At 54.8% G+C, this 17,755-nt stretch overlaps 1 protein-coding gene across 5 annotated transcripts in view; it reads right to left on the bottom strand.

Moving 5' to 3' along the window:
* The window catches only part of Acot11 (acyl-CoA thioesterase 11), a 54,676-nt gene that overhangs the window by 6,592 nt on the left and 30,329 nt on the right, over positions 1-17,755 (bottom strand). For all 5 annotated transcript variants that reach the window (XM_047557885.1, XM_047557855.1, XM_047557864.1 and 2 more), the window contains 12 exons: positions 14,306-14,366; positions 13,271-13,369; positions 12,730-12,865; positions 10,601-10,757; positions 9,336-9,455; positions 7,897-8,041; positions 6,613-6,668; positions 5,188-5,254; positions 4,864-4,947; positions 4,081-4,214; positions 1,425-1,556; positions 770-896 (listed from right to left, as the gene is read on the bottom strand). In XM_047557885.1, coding sequence (XP_047413841.1) covers positions 770-896; positions 1,425-1,556; positions 4,081-4,214; positions 4,864-4,947; positions 5,188-5,254; positions 6,613-6,668; positions 7,897-8,041; positions 9,336-9,455; positions 10,601-10,757; positions 12,730-12,865; positions 13,271-13,369; positions 14,306-14,366 — 1,318 coding nt within the window. The remainder of the gene's footprint in view (positions 1-769; positions 897-1,424; positions 1,557-4,080; positions 4,215-4,863; positions 4,948-5,187; positions 5,255-6,612; positions 6,669-7,896; positions 8,042-9,335; positions 9,456-10,600; positions 10,758-12,729; positions 12,866-13,270; positions 13,370-14,305; positions 14,367-17,755) is intronic.

The raw sequence follows: 17,755 nt of genomic DNA on the forward strand, positions 1-17,755 counted from the left end.
GCTCCCTGGGGTCTTGAAGGTCAGTTGGTGGCATGACCTTCCCCTGGCAGGTTTCCCCTGACCCTCAGGGTGCTGACGACCCTGGTTGCCTGTCACCACACACTGTACTGTCCTTGCGCATATTCCCACCAGCTGAGTGGCTCTGCAGGGCAGGGGCTGGGTCTCCAGAACCTAGCACAGAATCCCCCTTAAATAAGGTGCGCTGGGGCCTGCAAAGAAGGACGACTTGAGCCGGGGGAACAGGCCCCCCTGAGCTGGCTGGCTCAAGTGTGTTAATGTGGCGAACACTGGCTGAGTCCCCACCCAGCTGAGGCGCAGGGCTAGACGAGCTACCGGGCCTCATAGGAGCTGTGAGCCAGTCAGGGAGCTACAGTTACCCCCTCTCGGCCGCCTCCCCACCTTTTCAATTAATGTTGACTGCCTTGCTGAGTTTTATGGGCCTCAGAGCCATATAAAGCCTTCCCAGACAAGACGTATACAAGTAAATAAATAATGAGATGAATTTTTAGATCAGAACTCAGCCTTCTACTGTCGGCATCCAGAGCTTTCTTCAGGCTCTAACTTGCCGCTGCACCCATTGGATCTTAATGCAGCCTCCTTTTCAGCCCCTGACACCCTAAGAGCCCCCCACATTGGGAAAGGGAGGATGCTGGAAGGGGGCCCAGGCCTGGACTTGTCCTGGCCCAGTAGCACTGAGCTCAATACGGCTCAAAAGAAAATGCTGTTGAGGTGGAACCGGGCAGGAGGGAGACGAGAAGCCAGGCCTCACCTTGGTCAACTGGTCCCCCTCCCGCCAGAGGCAGAAGCCTGAGCAGAGGGTCTCCGCACGACGGTACTCTGGTGTCTCGCAGTGAGTGGGCAATGTGACCGACCTCAGTGCAATGACATAGGGGTCCCTGGAGTGGAGGAATGGCGGGAGGAGGCAGGGATCAGCCACAGCACAGCGGGTCCACCCCATCCCCAAAGCCTGAGCCTGGTTTTGGTTCAAGGCCATGTTGGGGAGAAAGCAGCTACACCACCCAGGGGCTGCCTGGCTAGTCCCTCCACTGCCCGTGGGTATAGCAGAAGCCACACCACCGAGCCTGGCCTCCCACCAGGCGCAGGGCTAGCAGGCTCACTGCCCTCCAGTCACAAAGGCCTGTAGAGGAGAGACCAAAGTGCACATGAGGAGTGCCTAACTTTGGTCACCCAGGCCACAGAGGGCCATGTTTTGGGGCATAGGTGACTCAAGATGAAATGTGGGCCTCTGTTTCCCATGTTACCACAGTAAAACCACAGCAGCCCAGAGAAATCTAGTGGGGCCTGGGGTCCCTCAACCAGTGGGAAGCAGAGCTCTGGCTCTAGGCTGAGGCCCCCGCCCCAGGAAGGGGATGAGGCCTCCCCAGTCAGCCACCTTATTGCATCCCCAGATGGCAGGCACCTACCCATTGTCACAAGGCTTCCGCCGTGAGGCCAGGATCACAAAGTCCTGGGGCTTGGTGTCACTACCAAGGACGGGGCTGATGACATGGTAGATGGCGTCGTCCTCGTCCACCTGCTGCACTAGTTCCACACTCCTGGGGGAGGCCAGAGCTCAGGGCCAGGGAGCCACACTTGCCCCCATGGGACAGTGGGTCTGCCGGGCCCCACATGCTGCAGCTGCACTAAGCAGCTTCTGTGATGGACACTCCATCCCCTGCAGTGCTCAGCAGAGCCCAAAGGGAGGGCATGGAGGCCCAGCCAAGGACAGACATTCATACACAGGCACACAAGCAAACACAGGGACCAAGCCACATAGAGACCCATGCACACATGTGACATGGACAGACACCCATGGACACATCTGTGTGCATCTGTATGTCCCACAGGTGTGAAGGCTTGGCAGTTGCATTTAATATTTAGTGTGTGCCAGGTTCATACAAGAGGGGCTGAGACAAGGCAAGAACCTGCACTTGGTTGCAGAGCTAAGAGAGACAGGCCTGGGACGTTCAGCCTCCAGGCAGCAGAACTGCAACCCCAGGCGTGTGGCACATGTGCCCAGGCACATGCATGCAGGCTCATGTCAATACACGAGGAAAGCCACATAGATGCATGGCCATGTCCAGACCTTCCTGGCTCTCCCCCTACACCGGGAGGCTGCTTCAAAAGTGGGGTGGCTGTGGTCAAGGGAAAGGGGGAGTAGCCAGAGGTTCTCCTTCCCCTCTGGCACTCACCCCAAGAGCCCATCAAGTATCAAGATCGATGTGCCCCTACCAGCCCTCCTCCAACACCCTGCCTCCCCACATCCACCACCCACCAGCTCTCGGTGTTCCCGAGTGCACCCAGCAGGCCTGGGCTCCTTAAAGCAACACTGCCCTTCCTGCGAAGAGATGTTTGGCAGGTTCAGTGCTGCCAAGCCGGCCTGCTCTGGAGCAGGCAGACCAAGCAGAAAGGGGAAGGCCAATCTGTCCAACTGTGAGAAGTGTATGGCTCAGGGGTAATGCATTTGCTTAGCATGCCTGAGGTCCTGGGTTTGGTTCCCAGCAGCTCAAGGAAAAAAAAATCAACTTGCCAAATGATAGCTCCCTGATTTACCAGACACAGACCCTCCTGATGGAGGTTCCCCATGTAAGCCACTGGAGAGGTGACCAAGACCCCCAGACCTAGGGTGATGGCCTAACAGAACATGCTTTCAGAGTCTTGATGAAAACACCATTGTAAACATGAACTCCCCTATATTAAGTTCTGACATTTGGCTATTTTCCTAAAACATTTATCCCCCCTGAATGAATTCAAGAAGATACATAAAGAATCAGGCGCTCTTGTCCCTCCCACGTGCCTTGCACCAGGAGATCTGAATCTTTTTTTCACCTTCCTTTTTAAAAAAATTCCTGCTTGCTTGGGTGGGGGGGGACGATTTATGAAGGATCAGTAAATTTGGGGAACAAAAGTATTCAAAGAAATAACATTCAGTCATTCACTATATTTAAAAGCAACATTCTGTGATGGGCTGACAGATCTAGCTCCAGGAGAATGTTCTAGGCCAGACTATGGGGGAAATGACTGGACAGACTCCATTTTGCTCTGAGACTCCATGTTATATAGGAAATAAGCTTCTCCCATGGGAACACCCCACTTCTGTACCCATCAACAATTCCTTAATTTCTTCCACGGGATCACCCCACCTCTGTGCCAACCATCGGTTGCTTAGCGTGACATGTTTAGCAATACAAAATGACAATTCTTACGTAATGAAAAATTGCTCTCTTTTGATTCCTATTGCTCCTGAACAATGTACCATGTAAATAGTGATTGTGTGGATGTTAGCAACCATTCTTTAGTTTGTACCTAGGTAAGGGTCATTTTGACCCACTTCCCCTCTGTTGATGATCTCATGATGTTAATGTGTAATTTTGAATCATAGCAAGAGACACTATGATTAACGTGATTTGGTATAAGAACCCCTACAACCCTATGGTCGGGGCTGTTCTCCCAACAGCCATTTTTTGGGACATTGTGTGAGACAGTCAGCCGGCCAGCTTAATAAAGACTCTCAAATTTGGACTTCTCAGTGGTGATTGGTCTGTTCTTAAGTTGCGCCCCATAACAATTCATGTACATACTTTTAAAAATTGGCAAACTAAGTTCTGCAAGTTGGCCAAATTGTTTAGATGAATCCAACCTAGGGGGTGGGGACCCACTCACCCCTCAGTCCCCCAACCTCACCCCAATTAAACCCTGGGCCCCCTTGAAGCAGAACTCCACAGAACACGGTTTGAATATCCTCTCTCCCTGAATATAAATCCATGACTCCCACTCCAAGTACTCTTTTAAGAAAGAGGAAACTGAGGCCCAGAAGGGAAGAGACTGGCCCCGAGTCACACAGCTAGTTGGGGCAGAAACAGGACTTCAGTCCAGGCCTCCAAGTTCAATCCCAGGCTCGGTCTCTTCCCTGAGGGCTCAAAACGCCCATGACCCTGACCCCTGACGTGACTCCCACCCCACGCTTCCCAGTCCCCGTGGAAGGCCGGCAGGGCCAGCATGAGGTAGGGTGGCTCCACAGGAGATGCCACCCCCCAGCCCGGTCCCAAGGAGGCCCGCCTGGGTAACCCCAGGCCTCACCGGTAGTGCTTGTCCCACTCTGGCCTGCGCCGCAAGTCCGAGAGCAGCAGGAAGGCCTGGGCCGCGTCCACGTGCACCACCATCTCCAGGTGGAAGGAGAAAAACGTGTCTTCCTCCAGGGTGTACAGGCGGACCTGCAGGGGCCGAGGGCAGCCTCAGCCCTGGTCCCCTTCCCAGGCTGAGCTGGGTGGTGGGATGCCAGAGGCAGGAGCTGAAGGCTCAGCATGGCCACTGACTTGCTGTGTGACTGAAAAAACGCCTAAACCTCTCTGAGCCTCAACTGCACCCCGCAAAAATGGATCTCTGAGCAAACTCAGCGCAAAGGGACCAGAAGGTGTCTTAAGTAATGCGGTGGCAGCAGTGCGGTGGCTCCTCAGAGCCAGGTGTCCGTGCAACCCCTAAAGTCAAGGTGGGCAAGTGATTTGTCCAAGGTACAGGTAAGCATGGCAGAGCTCAGGTGTCCCCCAGCCCATGCTAGTCCACTTCCCTCGTGCCTGCGGGGGCTCGCGGTAGAAGGGACAGAGGGAGGGAGGAAGTGGCAGGGTAGAGGGCAGCAGACACATGTCCGAGCAAGAAGGCAGGCAGGAGGGAAGGGCCGGGGCTTCTCCACTCTGGGCCCTGGGGACAGGCTTGTTTCTAGAACTGGGCTGGTTTCATGATCTCACTGAGTAGCTTTGAAAACATCCCCTTCTGCCGTAAGTGGCCTGAGAGTTCTTGTCGCCTGCCACCAGCCTCCTCTGGCCACTCAGCAGGGAGAGGAGAGATGGGTGGGCACCCAGCTACCTGGCTGATCTCCGAGGACAGCACCCAATCGTCCTTGGCCACGAGCATCTTCAGGGAGGACACGTTGTTGTAGCTCAGGTACACCTGGGAAGAGCACGCAGAGGCTGCCGCCCGGCCGGCCACACTGGGGTGGGAGCCTCCGGCCTGGGAGGGCTGCGGCCGGCTCGGACCTAGACAAGCCCTCCGGGCACACAGGCCAGCCCTTGGCAGACTGCCAGCCGTGAGCAGCCTGTCGGCCTTCCTAGTCCCTGTTCCCTTCGGGTCTCCCTCCATTAGGGAGGGTGAGGGGACCCTGGTGTGCCTCCTTGGCGCAGAGGGCCTTACCTGGTTGCTAGGGTCCCAGGGGACAGAGAGGGGCATCTCCGCCTGCTTGCAGGACACGATGTACTTCCTGGGAGGGAGGGAAGAGGAGGCCATCACTCTCCACAGACTTCACTGCTGCCTGCCAGGCCCTGTGCAGAGCCCAGCGGGATCAGCTCTCCTGTCCTGTCTGGCTAGAGACTGGTCCGCACAGACACCCAGACAAGAGCAGCCGACAGCACTGGACCTCAGTCAGTGCCCCGAGGAGCTCGGGGGAGACCAGGCTGTGAGGGAGAGCAGGGTTTAAGGCTCTGCGCCCATGTCCCTGCTGAGCAACTCCGCCCAAGGCCTCAGTGTCCTCCTCTGTGAAATGGGATCACACCTGCCTCGTGGGGCTTCACAGAGCTTGGCATATGGCGAGTGCACCACCAACAGTCACTTTCTCCTCAGCAATGGCCTGTGACCCCCGTGTAAGGTGCTGCTCTGCAGGCAGTCAGACCAGGTTTCCACGGCAAGCAACGACACCTCCCCTCAGAAATTTTTTTTCTTTGATTCCGCCCCCAGTACTGGGGTTAGCTGGTTGTGCCACCCGAGGCTCTCTACCACTGAGCCACATCCCCAGCCCCTCTTTATTATTTGTTTAGAGACAGGGTCTCTGGCTGGGGTTATGGCTCAGTGGTAGAGCACTTGCCTGGCACGTGTGATGACCTGGGTTTGATCCTCAGCACCACATACAAATAAATAAATAAATAAAATAAAGGTCTATTGATGACTAAAAAAAAAAAAAAAGAAGAAGAAAAAATAGAGACAGGGTCTCACTAAGTTGATAAGGGCCTCACCCAGTTGCCGAGCTGGCTTTGAACTCATGATCCTTCTGCCTCAACCTCCTGAGTCGCTGGGATGACAGGCGTGCGCCACCATGCCCAGGCAATTTTAATTTTTGTGACTGAACCCTGGGGTTCTCTACCATTGGGCCACATCCCCAGTCTTTTTATATTTTTTTATTTTGAGACAGGGTCTTACTAACTTGCCCATGTTGGCTCAAAATTGAGATCCTCAGCCTCCCAGTCACTGGGATGACGGGTGGGCGCCACCATGCTCAGCTAAACCTTTCTTCATCTGACACACAGGCCTCAGGGTTGATGGGATGAATACAGAATTTAAAATCACTCAGGCCTGGCCAGGTTCAAATGCCGACTGGCCAGGTTCAAATGCCGACTGTCATGGCACCTATCTGTGTCCCTGGGGGCAAGCCACCTAACTCCCATGTCCTCAGTGCCCCCACCACAATGGGCCACGAGACCACTATATAAATGGGGCCGAAACAAAAGGCCATGTGGATGAAAGGGCCTGCCCAGTGCCCAGCCATGAGCAGCCTTGGAAGAAAGCCAGGTGCCCTGGGGTCAGCGGAGCAGCACGCAGCCCTGACACGTGCAGCGAGCCCCTCACCTGTCCAGGCGGATCTTCTTCCTGGCGCTGGCCTCTCTGTACCGCCGCTCACCCTCCTGGGAAGGAAGCAGGGACAGGTGTGGGGCGGGTGGCCCAAGCAGCTAACCCCAACTCTGCCCATGCCTGTCCCCAGGCCAGGAGAGGCCCTGGAGCCCTGAAGTGGAGCTCATGTCTCATTGGGGCAGCTGGAGTCAAAAAATCCTAGCCAGGAAAGTGCCAGATACGGAGCCACAGCACCAGGCCCCTCAGGGAGTGGCCTTGGGAACACCATCTCCCCTCATGGGGCCTCTGGGATATGGGGGTCCTTAGAGGACACCCACAGTGGTCGCTGGAGTCCACATTTACTGGGCACTTGCTGTGAACCAGTCCCTGGCCCAAGTGCTCCCCCTGCAAATTCCATCTACTCTTAAAGCAACCCCAAGGTCGGGACACAGCCCACCCATTTTACACAGGGGGAAACTGACACCCAGAGCTGTGTAGCTGCCCCAGGTCATGGAGCATGGAGGGATCAGAGCTCTGATGGCTGGCCAGGAGCCCAGCTCTCAAGGCCCCACTCCTGTGCACCAAAGGTCACAGCCCCCCGGCCCCAGGCTGGGCCCTGCACCCCAGCCACCCCTGCCTGCCTGCTCTGTGCTGCAGACGGGCGTTTCCACAGCCCCTGACCCCCTGTAAGACAGGCAGGCAGGGCAGGGCAGGGGTCTGCCTGGAGAGACAGGGTGGCCTCTCAAGGTCACCGACTGACCCACAAGAAGCACAAGCAGCATTTTTCAACAGATGGCCTTTGAGTCCAGGCCCCTGAGCCTTGCCCTGTGCCTCTCACGCTCCTGTCCCCTCGTCCTGACAGTCGTCACTCATGGAGTGCCTCTAGGCTTAGCCAGGCACCCCACGAGCCCCACAGCCTGGGAGGCACGGACTGCAGACACACCGACTTCACAGACAGGGACTGAGCGCCCAGGAGGCCACCCCTCAGAATGTGGCAAGGTGAGGCTCTGACTCCCTCCAACCCAAAAGCCAGGCCTCGTCCCAATTCCACGGGCGCTTGCAGGCCCATGGACACCAGGCCCCACCCAGACCCAAACACCCCAGCCGAGTCCTGCCCGCCATGCCTTCACCGGGGGCATCCCAGGCTCACGGCCAGGGCCCTCAGAGCTGGCTGCGCCCCAGCAGAGGGGCAGGACTGGGCCCCTCGGTCCCCAGGCCTTTCAGGGGACTAGTAGGCCACACCACCCCAGGCAGAGAGGAAGGAAGGGAGCTGGTGGGGGGTATGGTGCTGCCCCCGCTTACCCCAGGCTGAGGCCGAATCCAGGGCAGCATCTGGGGCTGGTCATCTGCGTCCAGGACCACAAAGGTCATGAAGGCGCTGTTGATGTGTCGCCGGTGGGTCTCAGCCTCCTGGCGATAGGCCTCCACGCACACACCCACCTCCATGCTGCGGGGAGGAGGGACTGTTGCCATGCTGGATGGAACCTCCCCAGGCCTCGCCCCTCCCCAGCACACACGCGTGTGCACACACTCTCCTGCAGCTCTTCCAGCAACCTGGATCACAGTCCCCTGACAGGAACCTAGAAGCGCCCCCTCCAAGCATCAGTGTTTACAGAGCATTGTGCCCAGCCCGTGGACACAGAAATGGATAAACCTGTCCAGTCGGTGCCCCGTGGACTCCCAACAGGGGAGGAGGCAGATATAAAAATGTCACCGCAGACCACAAGGGTTATTATGAGAGGTCACAAACAAGGAGATGGAGGTGGACCGACTTGCTGGAGGAAATGCCCAATCTACGGATTCCCAGGTGCCCAGCCACCACCATCCCCTCGGTAGGAAGTCTGTGGCCGAGCATGTGCACCTTACACAGACAGGAAACCGAGACTGAGAACCGAGGTCATGTGTCCAGGCAGGAAGGGAGTCTGGACGAGAACCAGACCGCACAGCTCCTGGGAAGGCCTTTCCCTGCACAGCAGCAGAAGCATGCAGGCCAGGCCACAGAGCCCAACAGAGCAATGGCAATAAGTGGCAGCAGTGGCAGCAGACCTTCACTGAACCTTTCCTGTGGCATTCCTCCACTCGTAACACCTCAGTGAATCCTCACAGCTATGAGATAGGTTGGTGAGCTTTTCATAGGTGAAAGAGCTGAGGTTCAGAGAGGTTACGTGACTTGCCCATGACCACACAGCCAGTAAGATGTAGAGCCAAACTTGAACCCTGTCAGGCTGGTTCTGAATCCCTCACTTTTAATGATTATGATTTCTGAAATCATCAAAACGTATACTTATCCAAAACCAGCTTCCATGAGAATTGGTAGTAGGATTCACTCCAAAGGTAAAGACCCTGGGGATTAGCTGTTTTATAAAGATGGGAAAGAATCTGATCAACAACCAAACTCTGGATAAAAGTGGCCCCATGATCTGCACACCTTCGATGGCCAGTCCCAGAGCCAGAGCAAGTGGGGGAGACAGACATACTGAGTACACAGTGTGATTCAAGACAGCAGGAGGCACAGGGTCTGGAGAGCCAGAGAGGGACCCTTGACTCTGCCAGGGTGGACAGCAGTGGAGCCAGGGAAGCCCCCAGAGGAGGAAACCCTGGAGCTGCACTGGGTGACGTGGAGGGACCGGCAGCCAGGCAGGGTTTAGACCTGGTGGACAGGGCGAAGGTCCTGAGGGTTGCACTAAGCTCCTCTGTAGGGTCAGGAAGCACCCTCAGCCCCACCCATCCCAGCCCCTCACCTATGCTTGAAGGCGTTGTTCACGATGGCCTTGAGCACCAGACGGTCCCCGACCTGGGACGGGCCTCGGAAATGGAACATCTCGATGGCCTTCAGTGTGGGGTGCCCACGGCAGAGCCGGCTGAGGGACAGGGAGAGGGGAGACAGGAGACATATGTCCCCGAGTGCTTTAGCAGATGACCTGTGCCAGCCTGTGCCCCACCCCCACCCCCAGACTCAGCCTGGAACCAGAGGTATCGCCCGCTGACCCTACCCAGAGGCAGTTCTGCACTAAGTCCCATTTCACAGCTTAGAATGCTGAGGTCTAGGTGCATGGCTAGAAAGGAGCCGAGTTCAGCTGACAGAAGAAAGCCCCGTCCCCATCTTCCTCCCAACCTTCACACCTCAGTACCTGCTAAGCCCCTCTCTCCCAGAGCTACCTGTCAGTCAAGCCCCCACTGAAGCACACCTCCTCCAAGAAGCCCTCCCTGACCATCCAGGCTGTCCCTCTCCTCTGAGATCTCATCACAGTGGGGGGCCACCCCAAACGGCATTGCTCCAGCTCCTCTCTCCCAGGTTAACATGGAGAAGGGCCACCTGAGCCAGCCACTAGGGATGAGAAGAATCAGCCCGGTGCAGGAAGGCATGGGCTGGGAGGACACTCCTGGCAGAGGGGACAGCAAGTACATTCAGGGAGGTGTGTGAGTGTCCACTAGTGAATGTTAAAAAAAAATAAAATAAAAACACCCTGATATTTGGAGTAGCCGGGTTACAGGAGAACAGGAATCGTTATCACCACCAGGAAGAAGGAAAGAGTCAGAGGCAGCTCTGAGGGCCGGTGGGCCGGAGGTTAACGAAGCACAGAGGAGTCTGCGTGGCAGGAGGCCACACCAGGATGACAGCAGGAGCCGGGAACCAGAGCATGGGAACTAGGGCGGCCATGGCTTGGTTTAAAGGGAGTGCAAATGATTAGGAAAAGCAGGCAGGACCAGATCAAGGGGAGGCCGTAGGGCCAAGCCGGGGCTTGGCGTTTCCCAGCACGCCATGGGAAACTTTATGAATGTGTGACTTTATGAATGGAGGAAAGAATGGCCAGCTCACAAGAAAGTGTTTACCTGGCTCACTGGGTCCCAGATCCCTGGGCTACCCGAACAGAAGACCAAGCTTCCGAGGCCTTGAATGGCAGTGCCAGCCGGGTTCCCCCAGCCAGGGAGCGCCGAGGAGAGGAGGGGAGGGAGGAGGGGAGGGAGGAGGGGAGGGAGGAGCGAGCAGCGGCCAGGCCCCCACCTGGCTGCAATGGTAGCCACATTCTCCATCCAGGCCATGATCTGACCCCCAAAGGTGTTGCCCTGGTGATTGGCATGCGGGGGCAAAACCAGCTCCACGCTCTCCACGCGGGTCTTCTCCGCCGGCACCGCGCAGCTGCGGTCCCTGCTGTCCAGATCTGGCCAGGGAGGGGGTGGGGAGAGGGAGGCAGGGAGGTGAGAAGGCGGCCAGGGAAGACGGTCCCCTGCAGCCCTGGGATCCCCACCCACCCTGCAGCCACCCAGGATCTTTAATTTGTTAAGCAACAAGGAAATGAGGCACAGGCGCTCCTGGGTGAGAGGCGGAAGGCCGTGGAGGAGGGACGTGAGCCTGACCGGGGGAAGTGGCCAGAACACCTGGTCTGACCCCCAGCTCCACCCCGCACAGGCTCTGACCTTGGGCAAGCCAGGCAACCCCTACAGACCTCAGCTGCTCCATCTGTAAAGACGGGTGTCAACTGCACCCCACCGTCTGAAGGTGAACTGTGATGGTGGTTATAAAGGGCTCAGCTCCAAACTCAGGGGAGGTACCTCAGAAAGTGAAGCTCTTCCCACCCTCTGCCCTGGCCACTCCCTGTCCCTGGCAGCCATGGCCTTAGGATACCCTCAGCAGCAGAGACCAGAGCGTGACAGGCTCTTGGACTTCTGCGCTCGACACACCCCTCCCAGATCAAGGTGGTGCCATTTGTTTCCCGTGCCCTGTGGACAGTCCATGAGAGGGGTGGCATTTTGCTCAGCCAGCAGGTTTTCCAAGATGCCCCGGGGCGTGGGGGGCAGGGGGAGCAGGTTGAGGATGGCCAAGCCCAGATCTGGAGGTGGGACAGCAGGACACTCAGAGAATGCAAAGAGGATTTTGCTTAGCTGGAGCTGGGGCACATAAAGGGACTGTACCAGACGGGGCGGCGGTCAGCCCAAAGGCCCGGATGTCAGGCAAAGGCATCTGGACCGGCCCTTGGGGAGAAGGCTATCAGGGCAGGAGGGGTCCAGGAGGCCGCAGTGAATGGACAGATGTGAGGAGGCCAAGGGGAAGCAATCGAAATTCCAAGCTCAGTGTCCTGCTTTCACTGGGGTTAGGGACTTCTACCTGCTCTCTCACTACCTGGGCAGTTGAATTTCCTTTTATTTGTCCTCGAACTGCCTTCCTTAGGTTTTGTTTGTTTGTTTGTTTTTTCTCCCTTCAGGTCTAAGAAAGATCTTGCATTTGAACATTCTAGAGATTGATAAGGAAATTCAAGGTTGCCTTCAGGTCTTTGCAGGGACTGTGCCCTCTGTCAGGAACACCTTCCTTCATCCCTCCAAAGGAGGTCTTCCTGAGCTGATAACCTCCAGAAATTTTAGGGACATGGGGTGGGGGGAACCAACACACAGCACAATATGTCCTACATGTTCCTTTTTGTGTAAAAGCAGAGTGCTAAATAATGCACATTATGCTTAAATATTCAGGGACTACTTCTGGAAAGGTATTAAAAACCAGGTAACGGCTGGGCACAGTGGTGCAAGCCTGTAATCCCAGCAACTTGGGAGGCTGAGACAGGAGGACCACAAGTTCAAGGCCAGACTCAGCAACTTAGTGAGACCCTATTTCAAGACAAAAAGGCTGGGGATACAGCATAGTGGTAGAGCATCCCTCGGTTCAATTCCCAGTACCTCGAGAAAGAATCATCTCTGGGAAGGCAACCTGGGTTCTGAGGCAGGAGGGAGTCTTGGTTTTTTATCTGTCTTTTTGGAGAAAAAAATATATATACACATACACAGATGCTTTTAAAAATCCAACAGAGTCTTTGAGTCCTAGCTCAACACTACCTTCCTAAACACCTTGGTTTCTAGAGATTCAAAATGTACTTTGTGGTCTTGTAACAAAGAGATTTCTACGCTTCCTGTCACCATCTCCAAGGCTCTTCAGGGCACTGAGTGTCAGGGCTCTGGGGACCTGGGCATTGGGTGAGGTTCAAGAACCTCCTTTCTCTGGAGGAGCCCAGGAGGCCTAGAGGGCTGGGTAGCCTGAGGCCACCAGGGGCAGAAGTCCCCAGAGGCTCCCTTCCTCTGCCCAGTGGAGGCCCAGCACAGGGACATGCTGGAACGGGCCGCCATCCCTCCTTGTGGGTCACTCACCTTCCTGAATGGCGCAGTTGGCCAGGAGGCCCTTGATGGTGTCCGCATAGACCAGTCGCATGCGCCGGCGCTCAGCTGCCACACTGTGCTCGGTTTTCTCCTCCTCCGTCCGTGGTGTGATCTGCTTCAGTTTCACCTGTTGGCCAAGAGACAGATGGCAGATGCTCAGGACAAGTTTCCTGAAATAGCACAAGGTCTGTCTCCCAGACCCACAGCATGCCCGAGGCTGGCACCTACTAGACCTGGCATGCTGGCGGGTTACGAGGCAGTCTCCTCTGCTGGTGCCCCTCTTCCTGCCTCCATCTTGACCTGGTATATCATATCCATCCTCCAAATGTCCCCCCAGTTACCCTTTTGGGCAAAATCCCAGGGAATAGAGGGGTCATTGTGAACATGTGGAATGTTCTTTGCATGAGATGTGCAGAGAGGGTGAGGAAAGGAGAGGGAGGTGCCCGGGTTGGATGGCAATGAGCCTTCCTCCAGGGCTGTGACCTGGGCCCACCATGACAGGCAGCACTGAGCAAGGGGACCAGGCACCTGCCTTGGAAAGCTCCCGATGGGCCACAAAGGTGGCTAAGGCCTTGCACACATTCCACTGCTTCTCAGAGCACAGGTCCTCAGAGGCCACCTGGATGCCCACCTGGAGAGGAAGAGTGAGATGGGAAGAGTGGGAGGAAAGAAACAGCCCATCAACTACGCCGGACAAGACAGGAGCCCTCCAAGCTGGGCCTCTGGGATTACTGTACCAACCACCAGGTCTAAGCCAGAGACCTGTGGCTGCTTCTGACTGCTCCTGGCTCCCTGGAGAACCTTGGGTAAGTCACTTCCCTTCTCTGAGTCTCGGTTTCCTCATCTGTAGAATGAGAGTGATTGTAGCTATGCTCTCAGGGCTACCGAGAAGACTAAAATGAAACTGAGTCTATAAAAGGACTTTGAGAGGTAAAATCTTGGCCAAACTCAAAGTATGGACCTCTGGGGATGCCTGGGCAGGAACTGGGCACTAAAGGGGTGACCAGGGCAAAGTCAGGACTCTACTGTCCCAGCCAAGATGAGGTTGTCTGGGCCTTCAGTCCACAGGGAAGAAATAGAGTCCCCCTCAGAACCCAGGGCCCTGTGCATTGCCACACAACACCCCTGCAATGCAGGAAGCACATTCCTATTTTACCATTGAGGAGACGGAGGCCAGGGGAGGTAAGCTAATGGGTGGAAGCACAGCACTCTTCCACTGTGGCCCCCTGCCTCTGGGATCAGACACAGTAGCTGTCTTCCCTCCATCTCCACAGCCACCAGCTGCTGAAGAGGACGTGGGCCAGCAGGCAGAAGGCAAGTCCCACACTGGAAACCATGTGGCTCAGTGAGCTAAGGCAAGGCTCTTCCCTCTGCGGAGCCTCGATTTTCCTGTCTGTGCTATGGGATGTCGGATGGGAAGGTCTTAGGATCCTCCTCGCCCTACCAGTCAGTTCAGAACTCAGCTGCCTTGACCAGGTCTCTGCAGCTAAGCGTGCTCAGGCTGGAGCTAAGAGGAACCAGGAGGAGGAAGGCCCACCCCAACCCCAGGCAGCGCCCACCCACACACCTCCATGCTGGAGTTGAAGGCCCGGTTCACCTTGGCCTTGATATTCACCACTTGTCCAACACTGGGGAGAGAAAAGCAGGAGGTGAGCCTTCCAGAGGGGCAGGGGAGGGACTCACAAGCAGAGCTGGGGGCAACTGGCAGAAAAACTTCAGGGCTTGCAAGAGGTGTTCACATCTGTGATGTCAGAGTCCTCAAAGCAGGCTGGGCACCCACTTCACAGATAGGCAAGCTGAGGGCGGGAGAAGTGACCTGGTGTCACTCGCCTCCCTCCTTCCCCTGCTCCCTTACCAGTTAGATCTGAGCTTCTTTCTGCTCTTAGTTCCACGGTTGGCTCCACAGGGTAGCCCTCCCTGCCTTCCTGTCCCCCTTGAGGCTCACCCTCCAACCCCTCCCAGTGGACTGACCCGTCCTGTGGCCCTTAAGCTCCACTGGGTAAAGAGCCACAAGCTTCTGTTGTGTTTTGACTTGGTTTTGCACAGCTAGGGCCTGTGCACCCTGGGCAAGTGCTCTATCGCTGAGCCACACCCCCAGCCCCAGGGGATGTGTTTTGCTCACTGCTGGCTCTCTGAAGCCTAGCACAATGCAGAGGGTGGGCCTCCATAAACAGCAGCCAAGTGAGTTAATGAATTCCACATTGACTGAATGCCTACTAAGTGCACAGGGATAGAGAGAGAGGGTGGATAGGGAAATGGAAGCATTTAAAGAATGAGTGCTTCGTGCCAGGCACTGTGCACGATCTGATGTGAACCTCAAAATGAGCTCTGCGGGTAGGTTTGGGAGCAACTGGGCATCAGAGAGGTCTGGCCATATGTCCAAGTTCATGCAGTTAAAAAGTGACAGGACCAGGATTCTAGGTGATTGTGTTGGCTGCCCAACCCCACGTTTTCCAGGCTGCAGCCTATCCTTCTGGAATGATTCCATATCCAGATAAATCCCCAGGGGAGCCGCCCAGCCTACCCTCTGCCTAGCTGGAGACAATAGTGGGGGGCCAGCTGGTAGGCTATGGGTGAGAGGACAGGAGGTTGGAAGGCTGGCCCTGCTCAATCACCGTGTGACTTCGAGAAGTCCTTTCATCTTTCTGCACCTTGGCTCATGAACGTGGAGAACACAGAGCTGATTGATCCTCAGATTACACTGCCTCCTGCCCAGGCCCGGGAAGGACCCACTCCAAGGCGCCTGCTGGTCAAGGGGCCACAGTGGGCACACGGGAGGGTGACTACCACACTGCCAAGCTATGTGACCTTGGGCAAGCCACTTCACCTCTGAGTCCACTCCCTCGTTGAAGGATGAAGAATGCGTGCCTACCGCCTTGCTTCTAGGGTCAGGAGAGAGGAAGGGGGGGCCTGCCCCGGCCACTGCAGGGCTCAAATCACAAGCGCTCAGGTGCTGCGTGCTGGACTTCTGCTCCTGTCACATGGCGGGGGGGGGGCACATTTAGGAGATGCGTGCTGACAAGGTGGGGAAGAGAGTATCATGATGTCTGCAACACACTTCAAATGGCTCAGAACAAAGAGAGAGAGAGAGAGAGAGAAGGATGTGTCTATTTATCCATATCTAGAAAAAGCGAAGTTAGCAAGTGTTAATGAATGGATCTCGGTAATGGTGACCACTTCACTACTCAGATTTCTACATGTTTGGAAGTTTTCATGATCAAAAATTAGAAAAAATTCAATTTCCTATGGACCCCAAAGTACAGCAGTTCCCCTCATCCATGGCTCACGTCCACAGCTTGTTATCTACAGTCGACTGCACTCTGAAAACAGTAAATGCAAATTTCAGAAGTAAAAAATTTATAGGGTTTAATAACTTTTATTAAAGTATATTGTTATAATTGTTCTATTTTATTATTAACTATAGTTATTAATATCTTACTGTGGCTAATTTATGAATTAAACTTTATCATATGTGTGCATAGGAAACAATACAGTTTACATATGGTTTGGTACTATCCACTGTTCCAGGCATCCACTGGGACTCTTGGAACACATTCCCACAGATAAGGCAGAACTGCTGTTTAAAAAAAAAAAAAAATCTGTTTTCTGTGGTGCTATAAGAGGACTGGGGATGTAGCTCAGTGGTAGAGGACTTGCTTAACATTCATGAGTTCCTGTGTTCAATCCCCAGAATCTCATAGGGGCCAGGGTTACTGTACCCAAACAAAGAGATTTGCGATTCTCTCCCATCCTCCCTTTGCTCCTCCCCAGCTCGCCCAAGCAGATGCCCTTTAGACTCTGAAGCTGTTTTCCTCCAAACTGTCCTGCATCCCAGCACTCAGACCACGCTGGCTTCTTCGGGGGTCCTCTTGAGCCTCTTGCTCCTCGACACCCTCCAGGTATTCTTCACAGTGCTGAGAGTTGATTAACCTGAAGCCTGTAAGCCCTTCCTCAAGACCAATCGCTCTCAGCAGACAGAGGAAAATGTCAGAGTCCACATTCCATGGTGATGCTAACAGCAAAATCCAGCAGTAGAGAACTCCAGGGGGAAAATGACCAGTTTCCTCAACAAACAAATGTCAAGGGAAAAAACAGAGAGAGAGAGAGAGAGAGAGAGAGAGAGAGAGAGAGAGAGAGAGAGAGCACTCTGGTGTTAGGGATGAGGGGGGATTATCTGAAGATTTTTTTTTTAAAGTAACCAGGTGTGCTTCCATACTTCTGAGATTCCAGCTACTCAGGAGTCTGAGGCAGGAAGATTGCAAGTTCAAGGGCAGCCTCAGCAACTTAGTAAGACTCTGTTTCAAAATAAAATTTAAAAAGGGCTGGGGATGTAGCTCAGTGGTAGAACACTCAAGGCCCTGTGTTCAATTCTCAATACCGTAAAAAAAAAAAAAAGAAAGAAAGAAAGAAACCTTATACACAGCAACTGGTTGACTTGCAAACTTATTTGTATCTTGACTTGAATGACAAAAATAACTCTAAAGCAAAAAATAAATAAAAATGAAAACAATCTCATGAGACATTGTGGGCCTCTTAAAAAAATGACAATATGGCATTTGTGGGATACTACAGTTAATTTTTTTAGGTGTTGTAATGTTGTTGAAGTTGTGTTTTAAAAGAGTACTTAGTCCTTAGAAACACATTTGGAAATATTTTTAAATGGCAAAAGTAGAAACAAACCAAAACCTTCTCTGGCTTTCCTCAGGTGCAGCTAGGCCCTTCCTGGCCACCAGCCGTGCTCCAGACCCCTCCCCAGGGTCCTCTCCACTTTCTCTGCTTCCCACACCCTTCTCCACCCAGACTCACCTTCACTTGACTGGGCCCGTAGCAAGTCCATTCATTATTCAGGAACCCCCAAAGCTTTCTAGCCCCTCTGTGTCAGCAGCAGTGACCCTGAGTAGGCCAGGTACAGTCACAGGCCTCCAAAGCATTGCTACGTACAGAGCTGACAGTACCACAGCCAGTTCAGACCTTCTCCAGGAAGCCCCCTTGACTCCCCTCCATGCCACCACCCTCA

This window comes from Sciurus carolinensis, chromosome 1, assembly GCF_902686445.1.
Source record: "Sciurus carolinensis chromosome 1, mSciCar1.2, whole genome shotgun sequence".
NCBI lineage: Eukaryota > Metazoa > Chordata > Mammalia > Rodentia > Sciuridae > Sciurus > Sciurus carolinensis.